The sequence below is a fragment of the Falco punctatus genome (genome assembly GCF_963210335.1).
Source record: "Falco punctatus genome assembly, chromosome: 11".
Lineage (NCBI taxonomy): Eukaryota > Metazoa > Chordata > Aves > Falconiformes > Falconidae > Falco > Falco punctatus.
Window position 1 is genome coordinate 16,390,524 of NC_137591.1, and position 17,773 is coordinate 16,408,296.

The 17,773-nt window shown below is 38.6% G+C and overlaps 1 protein-coding gene across 2 annotated transcripts in view; it reads left to right on the forward strand.

The window, feature by feature from the left end:
* The window catches only part of PRKACB (protein kinase cAMP-activated catalytic subunit beta), a 74,260-nt gene that overhangs the window by 31,030 nt on the left and 25,457 nt on the right, over nt 1-17,773 (forward strand). Inside the window, exon 1 of one of the 2 annotated variants that reach the window (XM_080406564.1) lies at nt 7,615-7,891. The exons of the other annotated variant lie outside the window; for it this stretch is intronic. Coding sequence (XP_080262690.1) covers nt 7,705-7,891 — 187 coding nt within the window. The 5' untranslated portion in view covers nt 7,615-7,704. Of the gene's footprint in view, nt 1-7,614; nt 7,892-17,773 lie in introns of those variants that run through there. 2 annotated transcript variants of the gene reach the window in all.

A 17,773-nucleotide genomic window follows, 5' to 3' on the forward strand; every position in this document is an offset into this window, starting at 1 on the left:
GAAGGTATTAATGTCTGCTGCAATTAAGCTTGTGTACAGTAGATGCCAGTAGAGGCCTACTGAGTCAAAATAGCAATATGACCAGCATTTCCATAGCAACAACTTCCTCTTGGCAGTCCTATTTATAGAAGTGCTGCAGTCCCAGCTTTAGTACTGCTCTCAGAGGGGCTCTCTAGTAAGGGTTAAGCTTTTCAGAAAAAATGTACATGTAGAGGTACGCTAAGACTGCATGGGTTTACTTCCTTGTGTTTTATTAAACAGTGAAGTTACTGCCTATGTTTATTTTGTTTAGGTACATCTTGAAAAATCTTTGTTTCAAAATGGAAAGCCAGTCAATCAATAAGATATTCACAAATACTGCTTTTCCCTTCTGCGTGTTTAAAAAGAAATGCAAGCTAGTGGCATAGTGCTGCATGCGTAGTGAAAATCAAAATACATCTGCTTTTCCAAGAGCCTTTTTCTGCCTGTATTTCTACCCATAATTCTTTGTGAAATATGCATGCCTGGCAAGACTCAAAATGGATCGCGTTTAATTACATAATTTGTGATGAAAATGTTCTTCATTTTCTTAAGCTATGAAATGGCTTTCTGTATACTTTGTTTTACATCCTTTTTTCTCAAGCTTTATATAACAAGTAGAAAAATACACGTATTTCCTCAAGCTTATAGCAAAGAATGTTCTAGGCTCTTTAGTATATACTATTTAACAAATTTTGCAGTCATTATATGTTTATAAACTTTAGTACTTTCTAATTCAAAATGAGACAATTTCATCTTTATTAAATGTGTTGGCTGCATCTTTCAACCTGATGAGATATTTTATTGGTCAATAAGAAACCTGCTAAATTCAGCAAGATCCTCAAGGTCTTACAAATGGAGAAACCCTCACTAACACTTTAGACCAAATAATTGCTCACTCCTTGTGTAATAAATAATAAATACTGAAGTTGGAATTTCATTCTTGAAACAACTGATGCATAAAGAAAAAGATGTGCTCTATCAAGCCATCAGTTTTGAAAGCAAATAAATAAACTTTCTTTAACCTTTATTATTCATTTATAAGGGTTTTTTTAAAAGTTATTTTTCCATAGTTTACAAGCAAAATAAATGTGCAGGAAATGTCACAGTATGTCTTTTTGACTTGTGGATGAAGGCCAGTACTGGAAAGAGAAATACTAATTTTAGGTATTTAAAATAAGAAGATAGAAAAGAATATTTTTATTTGGCCCTTAAAGAGAAGTAGAACATGTGTAAACAGGCTGATTGAGATTTGGCTTCATAGGTAACCAGGAAAATACTGGGCTTCAAGATTTGGAATTAAGACTTGAAGGTGATCTGAAATGTGTTTTGCATCATGGTTCCATTTTTCAAAGTCCTGTCAAGGAATACAGCTAATTGTCTTAAAAACTCATGTATATTTTTGATTGCAAGATATTAATGGTTAACTTCATTAAACACAAGAGAAGACACTCCCAATTTTAGACATAGTGCAAGGGAATTTCACTTCTGTGTATGAAACTGAGTAGTATGGCATTAGATCTTAAGAGTAAAATAAATACATTTCAAAGATACATAAGTGTGCTGTATTTTTTAATGTTTTTCAATTTGGTACTACTTTAAAGTTCAGGAATTTCATGGTAACTTTACTTGGGAGACATTTAAAATACTTTAAAATGATAATGTGTGTGTTTTCCTGTATTCACTCCAAACAGGACTGAACAAATAATGCTGTTATTCAACCATCTACATTCTTTTTGACGAAAGGAGTGTGCTCTCTTCCATAATCCTTTAATTTTTAAGGCTTGACTGGTAGTGTAGAATTGCTTCTTAGAAGATGAGAAATGATGTTTTAGTAGAGATTATGAAAAAGAAATTGTCTGCATATCTACATTATTCCTGATTCTTTTTCAGCAAGAAGCTGAAAGAGTCTGTGGCTGGGTTTTAGTGCTGTGTGTTGTTACCTATGGTTGAGAGATACACACAGGGCATCAGCCACTGGGAAATGTGTACAAGGTTATGAGCTGGCCATCAGAAAAAGTGTAAATGCTTTTGTTACCTCAGTGTTAGCCCTTTTCTATGGTTATCATCATTATGTTGTTTTTTATAAATTTGTGGGAGAGTACCTTGAAGAAGTTACTGAAATATTATCAAAATACTGTAACTTACACAGGTAATGTTCACATTCATAGCTGAATCTCTTACCCACCACTCTGGTTTTTTTGATGTGTTTTAATATATTGCCAAGAATCTCTTACCCACCGCTCTGGGGTTTTTTTGATGTGTTTTAATATATTGCCAAGATTTAGTGGCTAGAATTCAGTGAAAGTAAAATTTCTGCCTAAAGGAAATTCTCACCATTTCAGTGTTGACTTTGGCTGCAATAAGAAGTTGGAACTTTGTTATCTCTTGTAGAACAGAAATTTGAGAAACCAGTTAGAAACATTGAAACAACTCTCTTTTACATTTTTCCATGTAACTAACACTTTTCTTAAATTGTATGCCTAGCTGATTTGACCCCAGCGTATTTGGGAGCACTTCAGAAGAGGTGGAGCTCTGCAGGCAAAGAGCACCACGGTGCTGGCACCGAGCCCCTGAGCTGATGTTGCTCAGTCAGGCACCAGGTTTGTGAGCTGTCTGGCATATACCAGGTAGCACATACACTGTGTAGCTTGGGTTTATTTTGCAATAAATATGAACAGAGGAGATTTTCAGCACTGCCCAGCCTTAGAAACTGGTAGGAGACCTGTATGGTAACTGACTAGTCTTAATGTCTTCAAACATTAATTGTTTTTTAAATAACTGATCTGAAGTAAGCAGGGTTTTTGTAACAGAAGGGTTTCCTAGGCCACAGAGACTGTAGAGTAAAAGTTACATAGTGGAAATTAAGTGCATCCTAATCAGGCCTGATAGTATATGGGTCATAGCAGTGCACAGGGGTTGATGCACACCTGTTCTGACTTTTGTAGCATTGAGTGGGTAGAACATCTGGATGTTCGTGGTCTGCTGTTCCTCTTTTGGGATGGTGTGTGAGCTTAACCACAAGCACTGCACAGCTTTACGTTGGAGCTGGCTCAGGTTCTTCTTCCAGCTTGGATCATGAATAAGATGACCTCAAGTCTTGTTTGCATATATCTGTGTAAACATTTAATTGTATGCAAAGATTAAAAACATGCTCTAAGGAAAAGCGGTACTGGCTAGCAAGTGGAAATCCTAAAACAAGCAGAGCCACAGAATTTTGCCTTTGATAAAGCACCATCCATTGCTGATTAATGAGCTCCTAGGCAGTAAAATACTGTGTCAAAGCTTGTGGATTCTGTGCTTCATATATAACATCTGAAATAATTGGTGTTGATGAACTAATGTTGTGAAGATTTGAAACAGTAGTATGTCAATAAGATGGAAGATTAAGTAAAAGGAAATGGAGGTTCCACCTTTAAAAATCGTGGACTTCAAATGAAGACACTGAAGTCCATGTGGGATGTGGGCTGCAGAGAAAGTCAGTGTGGTAGCATTTTGTATTATCATTGACAATGACAATCAATGCCGAAAATTTCCTAGATGAGGAGAGTGTGTTGCTATCTGTGCGAAAATACAACTAGTACTTCCTTTTCATGTTTTGCGTGTGGAGGAGAGCTTCTGTAACAGTGTTTGCTGGCAGTAGTTTATAAAATTCTGGCAAATACAAGTTTTCTCTTAGGATATCTTCTAACAGTCCATTTTTTATAACCTGTTTTCACTTAAACAAGTTCACTTCTGTGATCTCGGAGGGTGGGTATTTCTGCTGCTTCTTTTGAGCACCTAATTCAAGCATCCAGGTTAGTCACTTGGGTGCATTCAAAGCTCTGAATTTTGGTGGGCAGAGTTGCTCTTTGACAGTTCCCACATCCCCCCCATTGACTCTAGAGGGTTGGCAGGCTCTAACTTACATAATGTGAAGCAATATGAATTTTGTAAATCACCCTCTTTCAGATCAGGGAAATAAAATGGTTTAGTTGAAGACTTGCATGAAAGATAAGATGCCAGTAGTGTAAAGGCTCAGAACCATGGGAGAAGAAAGAGGTACAGTGACCTGCTGCTCCACTTAGACATGCACAAGTATATGGGATCGGATGGGATCCACCTGAGGGAGCTGGTGGAAGAGTTCACCAAGATGCTTTCCATCATTTATCAACAGTCCTGGCAAACTGGAGAGGTCCCAGCAGACTGGAGGTTAGCCAATGTGATGCCCATCTGCAAGAGGGGCAGGAAGGATGACCCAGGGAACTACAGGTCTGTCAGCCTGACCTCGGTGCCAGGGAAGGTTATGGAGCAGATCATCCTGAGTGCCCTTACGTGGCATGTGCAGGACAACTGGGGGATCAGGCCCAGCCGGCACAGGTTTACAAAAGGCAGGTCCTGCTTGACAACCCTGATCTCATTCTATGACAAGATGACTCACCTAGTGGGTGAAGGAAAGGCTGTGGGTGTTGTCTACCTGGACCTTAGTAAAGCCTTTGGCACAGTCTCCCACAGCGTTGTCCCAAAGAAACTGGCTGCTCATGGCTTGGGCAGGTGCACTCAGCGCTGGGTGAAAAGCCGGCTGGGTGGCCGAGCCCAGAGAATGGTGGTGAGTGGAGTTACATGCAGCTGGTGACTGGTCACAAGTGGTGTTCCCCAGGGCTCGGTGCTGAGGCTGGTCTTTAATGTCTTTATTAACAATCTGGATGAGGGGGTCACACCCTCAGTAAGTTTGCAGACAACACCATGTTGCAGGGGAGTGTTGATCTGCTTGACAGTAGGAAGGCTCTGCAGAGGGATCTGGACAGGCTGGACTGATGGGCTGAGGCCGATTGTGTGAGGTTCAAGAAGGAGAAGTGCACTTTGGTCACACCAGCCCCATGCAACGCTACAGGCTTGGGAAGGAGTGGCTGGAAAGCTGCCTGGTGGGGAAGAACATTAGGGTGCTGGTTGGCAGCCGGCTGAACATGAGCCAGCAGCGTGCCCAGGGGGCCAAGAAGACAAATAGCATCCTGGCTTGTGTCCAAAACAGCGTGGCCAGCAGGACTAGGGCAGTGGTCATTCCCCTGGCTCTGGTGAAGCAGCACCTCGATTCTTGTGTTCAGCTTGGGCCCCTCACTGCAAGAGGGATGTTGAGGTGCTGGAGCGTGTCCAGGGAAGGGCAATGAAGCTGCTGAAGGCTCTGGAACACAAGTCTTACGAGGAGCAGCTGGGGGAACTGGGGCTGTTTAGCCTGGAGAAGAGGCGACTCAGGGGGGACCTTACTGTTCTCTGCAGGTCCCTGAGGGGAGGCTGCAGGCAGGTGGGGGTTGGGCTCTTCTCCCAGATAACAAGCGACGGAACAAGAGGAGATGGCTTCAAGTTATGCCAGGGGAGGTTTAGAGTGGATATTAGGAAAAAAAAATTCACTGAGAGTGTGGTCAGGCATTGGAACAGGCTGCCCAGGGAGGTGGTGGAATCACCAACCCTGAAGGTATTTAAAAACCACGTAGAAGCAGTGCTTAGAGACATGGTTTAGTGGTGGGCTTGGCAGTCCTGGGTTAATAGTTGGACTTGATGATCTCAAAGGTCTTTTCCAACCTAAATGATTCTATGATTCTAAGATGAGCACGCCATCATACCAGGTGGCTTTGTTTACTGGAGTAAACAGCCATGGTCAGAGAAAATAATAGTTAGTTTGGAAGGATCCCTGGATGCCCAGAAACTTGTGGTGAGTTACTGGGAAGTATGGCTGTACAATTCCAGAGGGGCTCTCCCAGCCCTAGAAACTTCACCCAGCAGGGAAATAAGCATCATCTTGTTGTCTAAGTATTTCTTGTACTGCTGTATGGAAGGTGGCATTACTCTATCATGAAGTTTGGTTATATGTGGGACATAATATTTCCCCTCTACTTATTTGTGACTTGATAAGGCAAACTGATCCCCACGGTCTTCACTAGCTCTTGTTTCTGGCAGCAGAGCCTTGAACTGATGGGATGTTGTGGAAGTCAGCATTGATCTTGTGACAAAATAGGTGCTAGGCTGGCATCCAAGGTGGGCTGCAGCACCTGACCCTGACCAGGGAGAGCAGCCTGGTCACCAACAAGGTAGCAGGTGCACATCCAGATTTGCAGACTGATGTGTAAAATGTAGGCTTTTAAATAGTTGGTTCCAAATCTTGAACCAAAAGGCGCTGGAGAAAGAAATTATATTTCATGAGTATACGTGGAACCTGAAAGCAAAGGGCTTTTCTCTGCTTTGAGTAGAGTCTAGAAATTTAAACTTGTGTTGACTGAGGCCTATTACAAAAAGTCTAAAAGTACCTGTTAGGAGGAGTGTGGCCAAATCTGTAAAGTCTGTCCGCTGGCATTTTTATTGTTTTTTCATTATTATAGGTGGTTTGTCTTCATGGTGGTTTTTTTTCTGAAGCACGGAGAGCTGTTATGAAATAGTTATGTAATGTCCAAGGAAGGATATTTGTGAGCATTTGAAAACTATTCAGTGAGAAGTATGGTGGTGAAAAATGAGAGGTATGTCTTTAACACATGTTGACTGTAAGACAGGAGACAGATTGTGGGAAAGTTATTTCAGGCTTTCTTAAGAATAGCCTAAATTTTTAACAAGCCACGTCTTAATACGTGCAGAGGCTATACTGGGAAACCTGCCTAATGTACGTGTTTCCATTTTCACAAAAATGAATATTTAGTATTACCCATTGTAAGCATGCAGAATTACGTAATTTGCAAATTAATATAATATAATGTTAAATACAGCTTTCTATTTATTTTCCCTGCTATACACCATTCAACTCTACAGTTGAAAATACTCTGATTTCTTGTGAATGAAAAAACTCTTAGCAATTCCAGGAGACTTGCATACAAGGCTTTTACACAAGCAGCGTCTGGAGCTGGTGACAGTGACTTTGTGACTCTCCTTCCAGCTGCCTTTGGAGCTGGGAGAGTGAGCATGCTGCTAGGTAAGGATCTGCCAGCGCCGGTTGTTCTGGTACCTTATCCCTGAAAAAGTTAAATGCGTTTGGTTCATGCTTGGAGTTAAGTAGAACCCAGTTTAGATAACTATAATGCAGTTGTGTTTAGATGTACTTTAGAATTCTAACTTCTAAAGTCTGATTTTTCTCAAAGGAAGAAAAATAATACTTCCCCCCCCAATAATAAAATGTTTATTCCATAGTTTTTGCAAGTAACCTCCTTGCTTAACATTGTTTAGTTGAAAACATGAGATTAGTAACAAATAGATTACAGCTGATTGTTTGCTGTGATGATGGTAGTACTCCATCTTAGTAACAGGGGAAGCACCGCAGAATAGTCACTTTTCTTTTTTTCACTCATGGTTGTGGTAAATTAAAAAAATAGATATATATCTGCCTTCTGATCTTCTGAACAAGTTGTTTGCAATACTTTAACATAAAATTACATTTAAATACAAACTGTGATTCATTAAAAAGCTGTGAAAACACATACTAGAGGAATTATTGTGTGTGTTTGGGTTTTTTAAACATCACTTTTCAATTGACATGGAAAGAGACTTTCGGCAGTATAAACCAGTACATTATAGAGCTTTTCTTAACAGGAAGTAGAAGAGAGTAGTGGTTAGAAAACACTGCATACAGGAAGCTTGACACATGCATAGCTGTTCGTGGCTCTGGGTTGTCCAGCTCCCTTTAGATATTTTCTCTTTTGCTTTTGTAAAAGTCACCGGTCTGTATAGATGGCAGCTCAGAAGGAGATACCTTGTAACCAGTGCACAGGGACGGCCACAGCGCTGCAGAGACTGGAAGGTTTTGCTAATCGCCTTTTCCATAGGCATTCGAAGAGTGGTGTGCATGAACAGAGAACGGCTCTGGAAAATGAGAGCCATCATTGCTCTGAACTTGCTGTCCTATGGGACAAATCAAGTAAGTAGGGGGTTTTGTTTGTTTTACAGATAGTTGCTCTTCAGTTTGTCCAGTAAGTGAAGAACTTGCATGTTCGTAATCAAATATGAACAAAGATCTGTGATAGATTCCGAGGGCAATTTTACAGTTTGTTACCTAAAGGTATTAATTTGAAGAACAGCATTTTGCATTAGGCAGGGCAAGATGGGGGGCTGGTTCATGGGCTATTGGCTGGCAGAAGAATTCATCCCTTGTCCCTTCTTTTCGCTTAAAGCACAGTTGACTTGTTTTGGCAAGCCCCCACCCCAATTTTTGCTTCTAAATTACTTCCTTTATTTTCAAATTGAATGAACTAGTTCAGCAGAACTAGAAAACTCATTAAAGGTTGTAATGTTTAAACTTTGGAATAGGCAGACATTGCTGCACAAATTGAACTTCTAATTATAGGGCTATGTATCATTTATTGGTTTATTTTAAGGGATGTAGACATCAGAACACTCTATAGTGGTAAACAATATAAAATTCTGTTTGGTTTTAACTATTGCATATTAATTTAGTGTGAGAATGCTGACTGTCAGCTTTAATTCCTTAATTAGTGAACAGTTCACTATTATTTGTATGGATTAAAACTTCATGATCGCATTTTGGGTAATGAAAGTGAAAGATTTAAAAAATAACACAATCTAAATAAATTGACATGTGATTTATTTATTTATTTTGCTTTTAAAGCCATGCTTTGGGGGTTGGTTTTTTTTTTTGCAAAGTGGTTATTGTCTCTGTGGTTAAAAACTCGTTTAAAAACGTTACAATATGGTAATTGATGATAATTTTGTTCCAGATTTCAGATTCATTGATGGATTTGAGATAGCACAATTATTTCAGTTGAAAATAGGCTTTATAGGAAATGCTTATCACCATAGTTGCTATGAAGAAAATCAGTATTTCTATACCTCCCTGCTTGCAATTTAAAATATTATATGAGTAGGGAGTGAATCTGTTCTCAGAGAATAAGCAGTAAATATGGAAACAAAAAGGTGTTAATGCATTGACCCAAAATAGATTAAATCTAGGTCTCCCAAATGAGATGGGAAAGGATTGACTAGTTTTGTTGGGAAGATAAATGATGAAAGTGCATAAATTCTGAGCTTCCACTTCTCCAAAATATTTTCAGCTTGTGTAAAAATAGATGCATACTCGTGTTGATGTAGAAGCTCTTTTTTTTATGTAAATAGCTATTTGAAAAAATAACACTGAAGCATTTCTGTTTATATAACATGAAGAAAAAAATGGTGTTGACCTACTGACACTTGCAAATTGTGACCTGTTTGTGTACAAGTCTCTACTTTTTTCCCCCCTTTTTAAGGCAGGCTTCCTCATATGACATGCTTGATGAGGAAATGGACTGTCGTGTCTCTTGATGATAAACATGGTGAAAATGGCTGTTCCGTGAATGCTATTTTAAGTCATCATTAAGCACAGTGGTTGCATGCATTTTTTCTGAGCCAAAGTTACCGAGCTGGTAGCTGAATGGTGGTTGATTATGGAGCTTTGGTTCCGGGATGAAATTCTGAATCTCTATCCTGAACCTTTACTCTCAATTTGTAGATTATTTTTAAAAAATAAAAACGCTGTAGGTGCACATGGACTCAGTCTGTGTTTCAAAACTCTCATTTCACTACCAGTGTAGCCAAAGGAGTGATAGAAAAGACAAGGACTACAGTGGAGTGAATATTTCTGTCTACTACTGACTCCTAATTATATCTTTAGAAAAACACATCATCTGTGAAAATTCTTTGTGAAAAATGAAAGAGAAACAGGGGTTGTGGTTTGTTTGGTTTTTTTAAAATTTATTTTTAATACCTGAGAGTTCAATGACATAGAATTGCATAGGGTCATTGAATTCAGGTTGTAGATTGTTTTCACTGAACTTTCTGTGAAATTATACTGGTGTTTGTCTTTATTCAAATAAGGGTCTTTGAATATGCACAACTATTCTGCCCATAGCACTGCAACTTAGACATGTTGGTGTAAGGTTTTCAGTGAAGCTACATAGCAGACAGTGTGAACTACTCTTGGAAGTTCGAGGCAAAAGCATTCTAATTCCTGAAAAAGTTTGGAAAGTGACTTCTGAGAATTTTTGTTGGTTTAGGCTTGACATAGAATCCATTTGAAAAGGAAGTTAATATTTATGCGTTCTGCTGTAATGAAATACTGTAACAGGTCTGTTTCTACCTGTGTCCTTTTACAAGCAGTTACTGCCAAAGCTATGGGTTTGCCGAAGGGGAAGGAGCTGCTGCTTGTTAGGTGAACTTTTTATTTGTGTTGTCAGTCATCTAGGGTTGTGGGTTTGAGTAATTTGCCATGTGATCTATGGCCTTAGGGGGGGTTTCAGTGGTTGATTTAGAAATTTAACACCTTTGCTTCATTATTTTGGTATGTAAAGCATAGAGTTTTTCTAACGTGCCTTGGATTGTTAGTTGATGCATGAAACAAATATTTTGTAAATTCCTCAGAATCCAACAGGGGAAAGGTGGCTTGGGGCACCTTGTGCCTTGTAATCTGTTGTAAAAAACTGACTGAGTGCCCGTGTGATTTGTCCAGCCTGAACTGGTAGCCAGGTCAGTTGTGCTGCCCAGCCAAGGGATGAAGGGAATGTGATGGCAGTCATCAGAACGATGTATTTCATTCTCAGTTCAGGCATCTTGAATGTGACCACTTGCAACTATATGGAATCTACGTTTTGATTTTTGCTTTGTTTTCTTAGTTGCTTTTTGCTCTTTGAAAGATTAATATGGGAAAGGAGAATGAGGCTGCTTGGTTTTGAACGTAGAGACAGTAATATCAGTGCTAATCTTTTATTCTTGAACTGATAGAAAAATTTTCCAAATCTGTGCATAATAAGAGAACATATTAACAGCCTGGATAACTGAAATGGTCAGGAGAGTCACCGCTAGTGCCTTTTTCTGTCATCTTCGTAGTCTCTAAATTGCAAAGGGATGCGTCTCTAACAGATTCAAAATAGTATCAGTATACTTCCGAATACAGTGTAGTGACTTCTAGAGATTTAGCTGAATAATTACTATATATGTGTGTGTGGAGAGAAAAATACATGTGAAATACGAAATAATGTATAGAGTACATTTTGTGAATTGATTAAAGCTTTAAAATAACTACTAGTTGGGTACAAGTCAACAGATAATGCTGGTCTAAGGTTGCCATGGAAACAACCAGTGCTTGATATAATTGAGAACATCTTAAAACCTCCTGGTGTTTGCATGCTTTTCCCCCCTGCCATTTTGAGTTGCTTTAGACATGAATAGGTAGCATTGGTCAGAACAGTAGTAGTTAATGAGCAAAACCAAGTACCCGTGTCCTGAATATTGATTTTGGTTTACTACTGGTATCTTGCGCTTCATAGTTCTTTGCATCACAAGGAGCTCATAAGGAAGAGCAGCTCTCTGGATTCTGTGTGCTCTCTCTTTCCAGTTAGTGTGTAAGTGTGTTTAGAGATTGAAGCACTGATTTGGTGGAGATTAACATACTTCATCAACTGTTGGATTAATATTAGGAGCAATATGGTTCTGAAAACTAGCTGTTCAGCATGAATGGTAAGTCTTTTCTATTACCTTTGACACTATTTTTTTTTTTTGTTCCGTCTTCACAATCAGGAAAAATCTACCAGGTTTCCCTTTCTTGTCTGCATAGCTGCATCGAGTACCGAGCTCTTTGTTTTTGTAATTGGCTCTCGGTGGGTCTCTATTAAAAATAACCAGCCTTAAAGATTTGCAGTTTTTATTAAACGTTTTGCTTTGCATAACTGGTACATAGTATTTGAAATTTTATTTTAAAGCTTTCTTTTAGAAATAACTGTTACAAATCATTAAGTAAGGCACAGAATCTGATTTGGAAAATTCTATAATTGAATGGTATACATGTCGGTTCACTTAATTTTCTGTGTTACTCATAATAAATTATTTTATGTGAATTGATACAAATCAGAGAGGCCTTCTGAATTTATTATAATCATCACCTAAAAACTGAAACTGGCTTTTGTTGTTTTGTTGAACCAGCTTATTCTTCTAAGGTTTTTATTTTTTCTAAATGATGGGATAGCAGAACAGTTGGTCATTCATGGGAAGTAGGGGAGGGGAGTCTTATTTGAGGTGAGATACTATAATAGATCTAGTAAACTTATCAGGCAGGTATTTGCTTTCAGAAATCTCTGTGACTACTTATTATAAGGTACATTGAATTTAGTGGAATTATGAATTACTGTATTCTTATTTGGAATATTATTGAAAGTTGTAACTAAATATATAAATTTTGTACATTTATTTCCTTAGAAACTGGTATCCTTTGAAAATTGTTTGCAAAAAGCAAATAATAGTTTCTGAAATTACACCATTCTTGTTTCAAGCAGATAGTCTGGAGCTTTGGAAAATTACTTGAGACAGAGATTGCTTGAAAAGAAAAAACAGTTGATCATTTATATGGGGTTTGTGTGTGTGTGTGTGGTTTTGCTTTATCCTACAAATTTAAAGGACCATCTTCATGAAGGTTTCACTTTTGTATGTGGCATGAGATAAAGAGTGGGAGGAGTCATCCTACTGCCTTATCTAATACCAGCTTTATATATACTTATCTCATACTAATGTGTTGAGGTCATCTTCCCTGGAATGGGAAGTGTGGCTGTGGTTTCCTTGGTGTACAAAGGTACAATATACAAATGTCAAACTGGTACAGTTATTAGACAAGGTTTCAGAAATTTGTATGTATATTATGGAGATTTATGTTACAGTGTCATGGCTGCTCAAGTAAACCTGAATGCAGGCTGTCCCCGAAGGAGGTGGCCCAGCCTCCCTGGTGTACTCCCCGCAGCCCTGCGGGGATGCTGGCCGGCAGGAGCCCAGTGGGGAGCTGGTGTGGCCTCGCAGGCTGGGTTTTCCAGCACCTTTTTCTCTGTGCTGAAAGCTACAGTCAGGTCGTAGCTTTCACAGGAACTAAGGCTTGTGGAAATCTGCTCCATCAATTTGGAATTTTGCTATATGGGTGGTTTTGGGTTTTTCTGGTATTCTGTTATGATTGAGTCATTTTAAGGGAATAAATTTCTTACAAACTAGATGAATAAGAGGTTACAGGTGTTTTGTTTTCTTGGTTGGTTGGGGGGTGTGTGTGTTTTGTTTCTTTTCCCTGGGGTTTTATTCTGCACTTTGCATCTGTAGATTTCATTCATCTTGACATCCAGGCTCACGGTTCCATTAAAAATAGAAACAAATATCTGCAACTTTTACCAAGTGTCAGTTCTCAATCAAAAAGCTCTATAAATGAGAAGTCTAATTTTGTCAAGGGAAAGGTGACTGTCTTCTGCTGTATCAAGTGATTAGATTAAGTCTTCACTGTAAATATTACCCCATTTAAACCACTTCTGCTTTTCATTGCACTTTTATGGCTGTCTTCACTGCAGCAGTGTTACGTTACACTGTCAGTGGACAAAAATCCTGTCAGTGGATAAAATCAGATGCTCTCCTTGTGAAAGATTGACAAGATGCAAGTGAAACCTTGATGAAAAAGTGATAAATTTTCTTAAATTGCAAGTACAATTGGCTTGCTTGGTGGTTGGATTCTTGTGTGGGGTGGGTTTTTATTGTTGGATTTTTTCTTTTGGGTTTGGGGTGGTGGTGGTGTTTGGTTTTTTCTTTCCAGGAGAGCTGCAGTTATGTGAGATAATTTTTCTGGAAGGACTGAAAGAAGGAAAAACCATTTTTCTATTTATTTCGTTTGGAGTTTTTGTTTTGAACAGCAGAACGTTCTTGAACAGATAAAACTGGAAGGCCAAGTAACTTTAAAAGCCCCAGCTGTCGGTTCTGAAAGGTGCTACTCTGCTAGATCTTCCGTTTCATTAGGAATAAGCTTAATACTCCTAAGTATCAGCAAGCACATGATTGGGCTAGTACTTCTCAAACACTGCAAATAGAAGTAATTGCCAATACAGACATTTACACTCGTAATTACAACAGTAGCTATCAAATGTGTGTGGAAACAGATGGAGCAGTATGAGCAATGCTTATAGACTGTTGAATTATTGACCAGCTTTGTGTACACTGGAGAATATGAAAGTTTCAGGGGTGAGGGTGAAGGGAGGTAGTGTAAATACCTTAGTTATGTGCATTGGGAACATACCATCATTCCCACTGCTGAAAAGACTATAGAAAATGGAAGGATGCCATGGAATTTCAAGGTGCCAGAACTATGTGTCTTCCTATATGCATCTTAAGGGACTAATGGTTTCTTCCTTTCAAAAATTCCTAAATGTTACCCATCAGCCTCTGACAGTGGACTAGAATAATTTCTTAGGTGTTGGCCTGTTTCATGCTTTGTTCTGATTCTTTTACAAAATATTTGGAAAAAGAAAAGGCAACACAAGAGTTGCTGCATTGACGTCGTTCTTGAAATGCACCCATACAGTGAACAGTCCCTCAAAGTGCTTGGTTTGGGGTGTAAGCAAAAAATTAGGTTAATAAAATTGCATTTTCTTCGAAAGGAAAAGGTGATTTGGCACGTTGTAATCTTGTATCTCTTGAACTGTGACTTACATATTTTGTTACCAGAAACATTTTCTTCTTTCCTTGGTTTTTAGTTTACATCTCAAATTGTTTGTATAATTATCAGTCGCTGGTTCCTCTGAGAGTTGCTGCTGGTACCACTGTTGCAGGCCAAAGTTTGCAGCAGGAGTTTCCCAGCTTTAATTATTGAGGTTCTTACAGGCACTTTCGTAACTTGAATAATGATTTTGTTGTTTTTGTTTATTCATTCTAGTCGCTGACAGATACTGCAGCCCATTAAAAACTGATGTGGTTTAGCTTTTCATTTAAGTATTTTTGCAGGATTTGCAGCTCAGTTCTGTTCCAGTTTTATGCCTGCCTTGTACCCAAATAAGCATTGACTTTAACCAGTCTCTCTCTAAAGTCTGATTCTTTATCAGAATGGTAGTAAACACTCTTACCTACTTTTTGCCTGCCCTAATCCTGAGGCAAACAAGAACTTGTTGTTACTGCATGTGTTGAATTGTGAAATGTGTTTATTTACATAAGCTTCCTTATTCAGGAAGTCAGTCTCTCTGCTATTTAAGGTTATAAATGAACTTCTCCTGCTTGGCTAGTTACTGCAGGCAACTCTTTCCTGTAAATATTGAAAGTGTTTTCTGTGGGAGATATGTCAGTATAGTGATGTGTCAGAAGCTCAAATCTAGCAGAGATGAAGAGCTGTTTTGCTGATTTAGCCTGACAGCTGTGAAGATGGGTCTTACTGATCCCAGCACATGCATATGAGAATTTGTGTAGTTTTGCTAGTGCAAGGGCTGAGACAAAGTAGCTTGTGGGAAATGGACTTAGACATAAGCACACTTAAACCACGATTGGTGTATCTGCTGTTATTTTGATGCCTTTATGAAATATTTGAAAAAAGAAAAAGCAACACAAGAGTTCCTCTTTTCAACTAACTTGTAAAATGCATTCATACAGTGAACAGCCCCCGCAGTTGTTTAGTTTGGAGTGTAAAGAAGAAATGAATTTAGTAAAATTTGGGTTACTTCTAAAGAAAAGGGTATTTGTTCATGAGTATCTAGTATTGATGGATCTGAGAGGCATTGCCTGCTGGCAGGGAATTTGTTAGTTAGTATGCAGATCAGAGCAACTACATGCAGATTTGTGCTTACTGTTTTTAATAATCTAACGGTAAAACATACCTTCAGTGAAAGCTGCCTAGTAATATGTGACCCTTTTTAGTCACTGAACTCTTACAAAGAGAGACGGTGGTGCAGTAGTACAGAGAGGGAAGCTGGCGCTAGCCAGTATCTTAACGGGTAGAGGGGTGGGTAGCTCAACTGGATGAAGACTGCAGCAGGTGCCGTTAACATTTTGCTTGGTATGTGGTTTTGACTGTAAGAGGAAAGTCTGATTATTTTGTATATTTGTATTTAACTACTAGAATTTGCTAAAACCCCTTTCAAGAATGTGATACATCTACAAGATACTTTATAGTAGTGCCCTAGAAAATTTTGTTCTTGGAACTCATGTTTTTAAAATGTATTATTTTTTGTTTGTTTTTTTCCACATGGTAACCATGGAAATATATGCACTGCAGAAACCAGAGGTGTTTGAATTTTCACGATTTTTGCACAGTTTTCAATTTTCTTTGCAAAGTAACACCTGTTATATTTCACACAGGAAGGAGTTTTCTACACTATAGGTCCTGTGGTAGTTGCAACATTTTAGACTACTTACTGGATAAAGTTCTGCTAGGCTATAGAGGGTGGTACTGCACAGACAAAGCTTTAATTCCTAATTGCTCATGAAGCACATCAGTGTATGATAATTGAGGATTTTACATGTTAAGATTTCTTCGCATAACCTTTTCTGTACAAACTAATTTTATAGGTAGGGACTGTTAAGTACTGCATTTGAAAGTAATTGTATTAAACTTACAATTTATTAATTTGAATTTTTAAGTTAATAGAATTAACTTATCTAATACAATGATTGAAAATTAATAACTTAAAATAAGAATTATTTCTCAGAAGCCTTTTCAGTAGTCCAATGCCATACTTTCATGGCCGTGTCACGCTAACATGAACTGCCACTTCTTCAGAAAAGCAGCAGGTCTGCCCCACATGTTTGCCCATTTCCATGCCACTTCTCCCTTCCCTTGCCCCAGGAGAAACATTCATATGATGAAAAGAACTGAGAACTGCTGTGGATTAAAATTAGCTTCCCTTGTCCTTCCCTGCCTTCTGTCCATTGCTTTTTAATCTGGCCTGGCTCCCTGACATGGTTTGGCAGTCAGCCACAGGGATGCTTTTGCTCTTTCAAGGAAGGTCATGATAGAGAGGCAGGAATGAGTTGACTGTGGAAGGACAGTCCTGGGGTTTTATTTATACCAGTCCATACTGAACACTGAACTGCAGCCTAATAAACCAAACTGCTGTTTCTTGGACTTTTAAGCCTCAAAGCATGTGGGTTGTTGCAAGAGAGGAAGCACATCTACAAATGTGTTTTCTCCAGCAGTCTGGAATAATTCGCTTTAATGAGCACTTCAAGAGCAGGAACAAGGTATGAAGGAGATTCCTTTCCTTAGGCCAAAGCTTAGTTTTAACTAACTGGATATCAGTTCTAACTGGTTGCTTTAGAGAACTGGAACAAAAAAAATCAACTGTATAATCAATCAGCAAAAGGTTGCTAATAACACTTTAATTTGAAAGGAAAGCTTGGGAAAGAAAGGGAGGTGCTGCCATGAAGGACTAAAATATCCGAAGGGATGGAACATCTCTCACCCACCAGGACTCTGCAGGACACTAGGTCACGTCCCATGCTTCAGATGAAGCTATTCTGCTTGTCTGCATTGAGGAAGTCTTGCATATAACCCATAATTTAGGATTTGAATAATAAATCCCAGCTTGATTCATAGGTTTTGGATGTTTGTTCTGAGTTTTTTGGCATCAATCTGTGTGTGTCTTGAGGGAGGAGTGATTTTTTTTTTAAAATGAAGGTGTATTCGTTAATAAATTTCTATAAGCATTGTGTCTGGGTTCTCTTTTAGATTAAGGAAGCAAAGTTTTTATCTCATCTGTATGGGTTTTCTGGTGGAAAATGATTGAATCGGGACATATACACGTGTACAACTGCTGAGCAGAACTAGTACAAGACTTGATTTTGTTTGTGGCTGAATAAATTTACCGATTTACATTATACATTTGAAAGTTTCAAAAAAAATTTAAAGGATTCACATTTTAAGTGACTGTTAGTTGGATTTGGTCCTGTCTCCCCAGAGTGGTCTCTGTTATGTTGTACTTCTGGCATTTTCAGGGTTCACCACCTGTGTTTGGACCAGTACTTTATGATTTAAGAA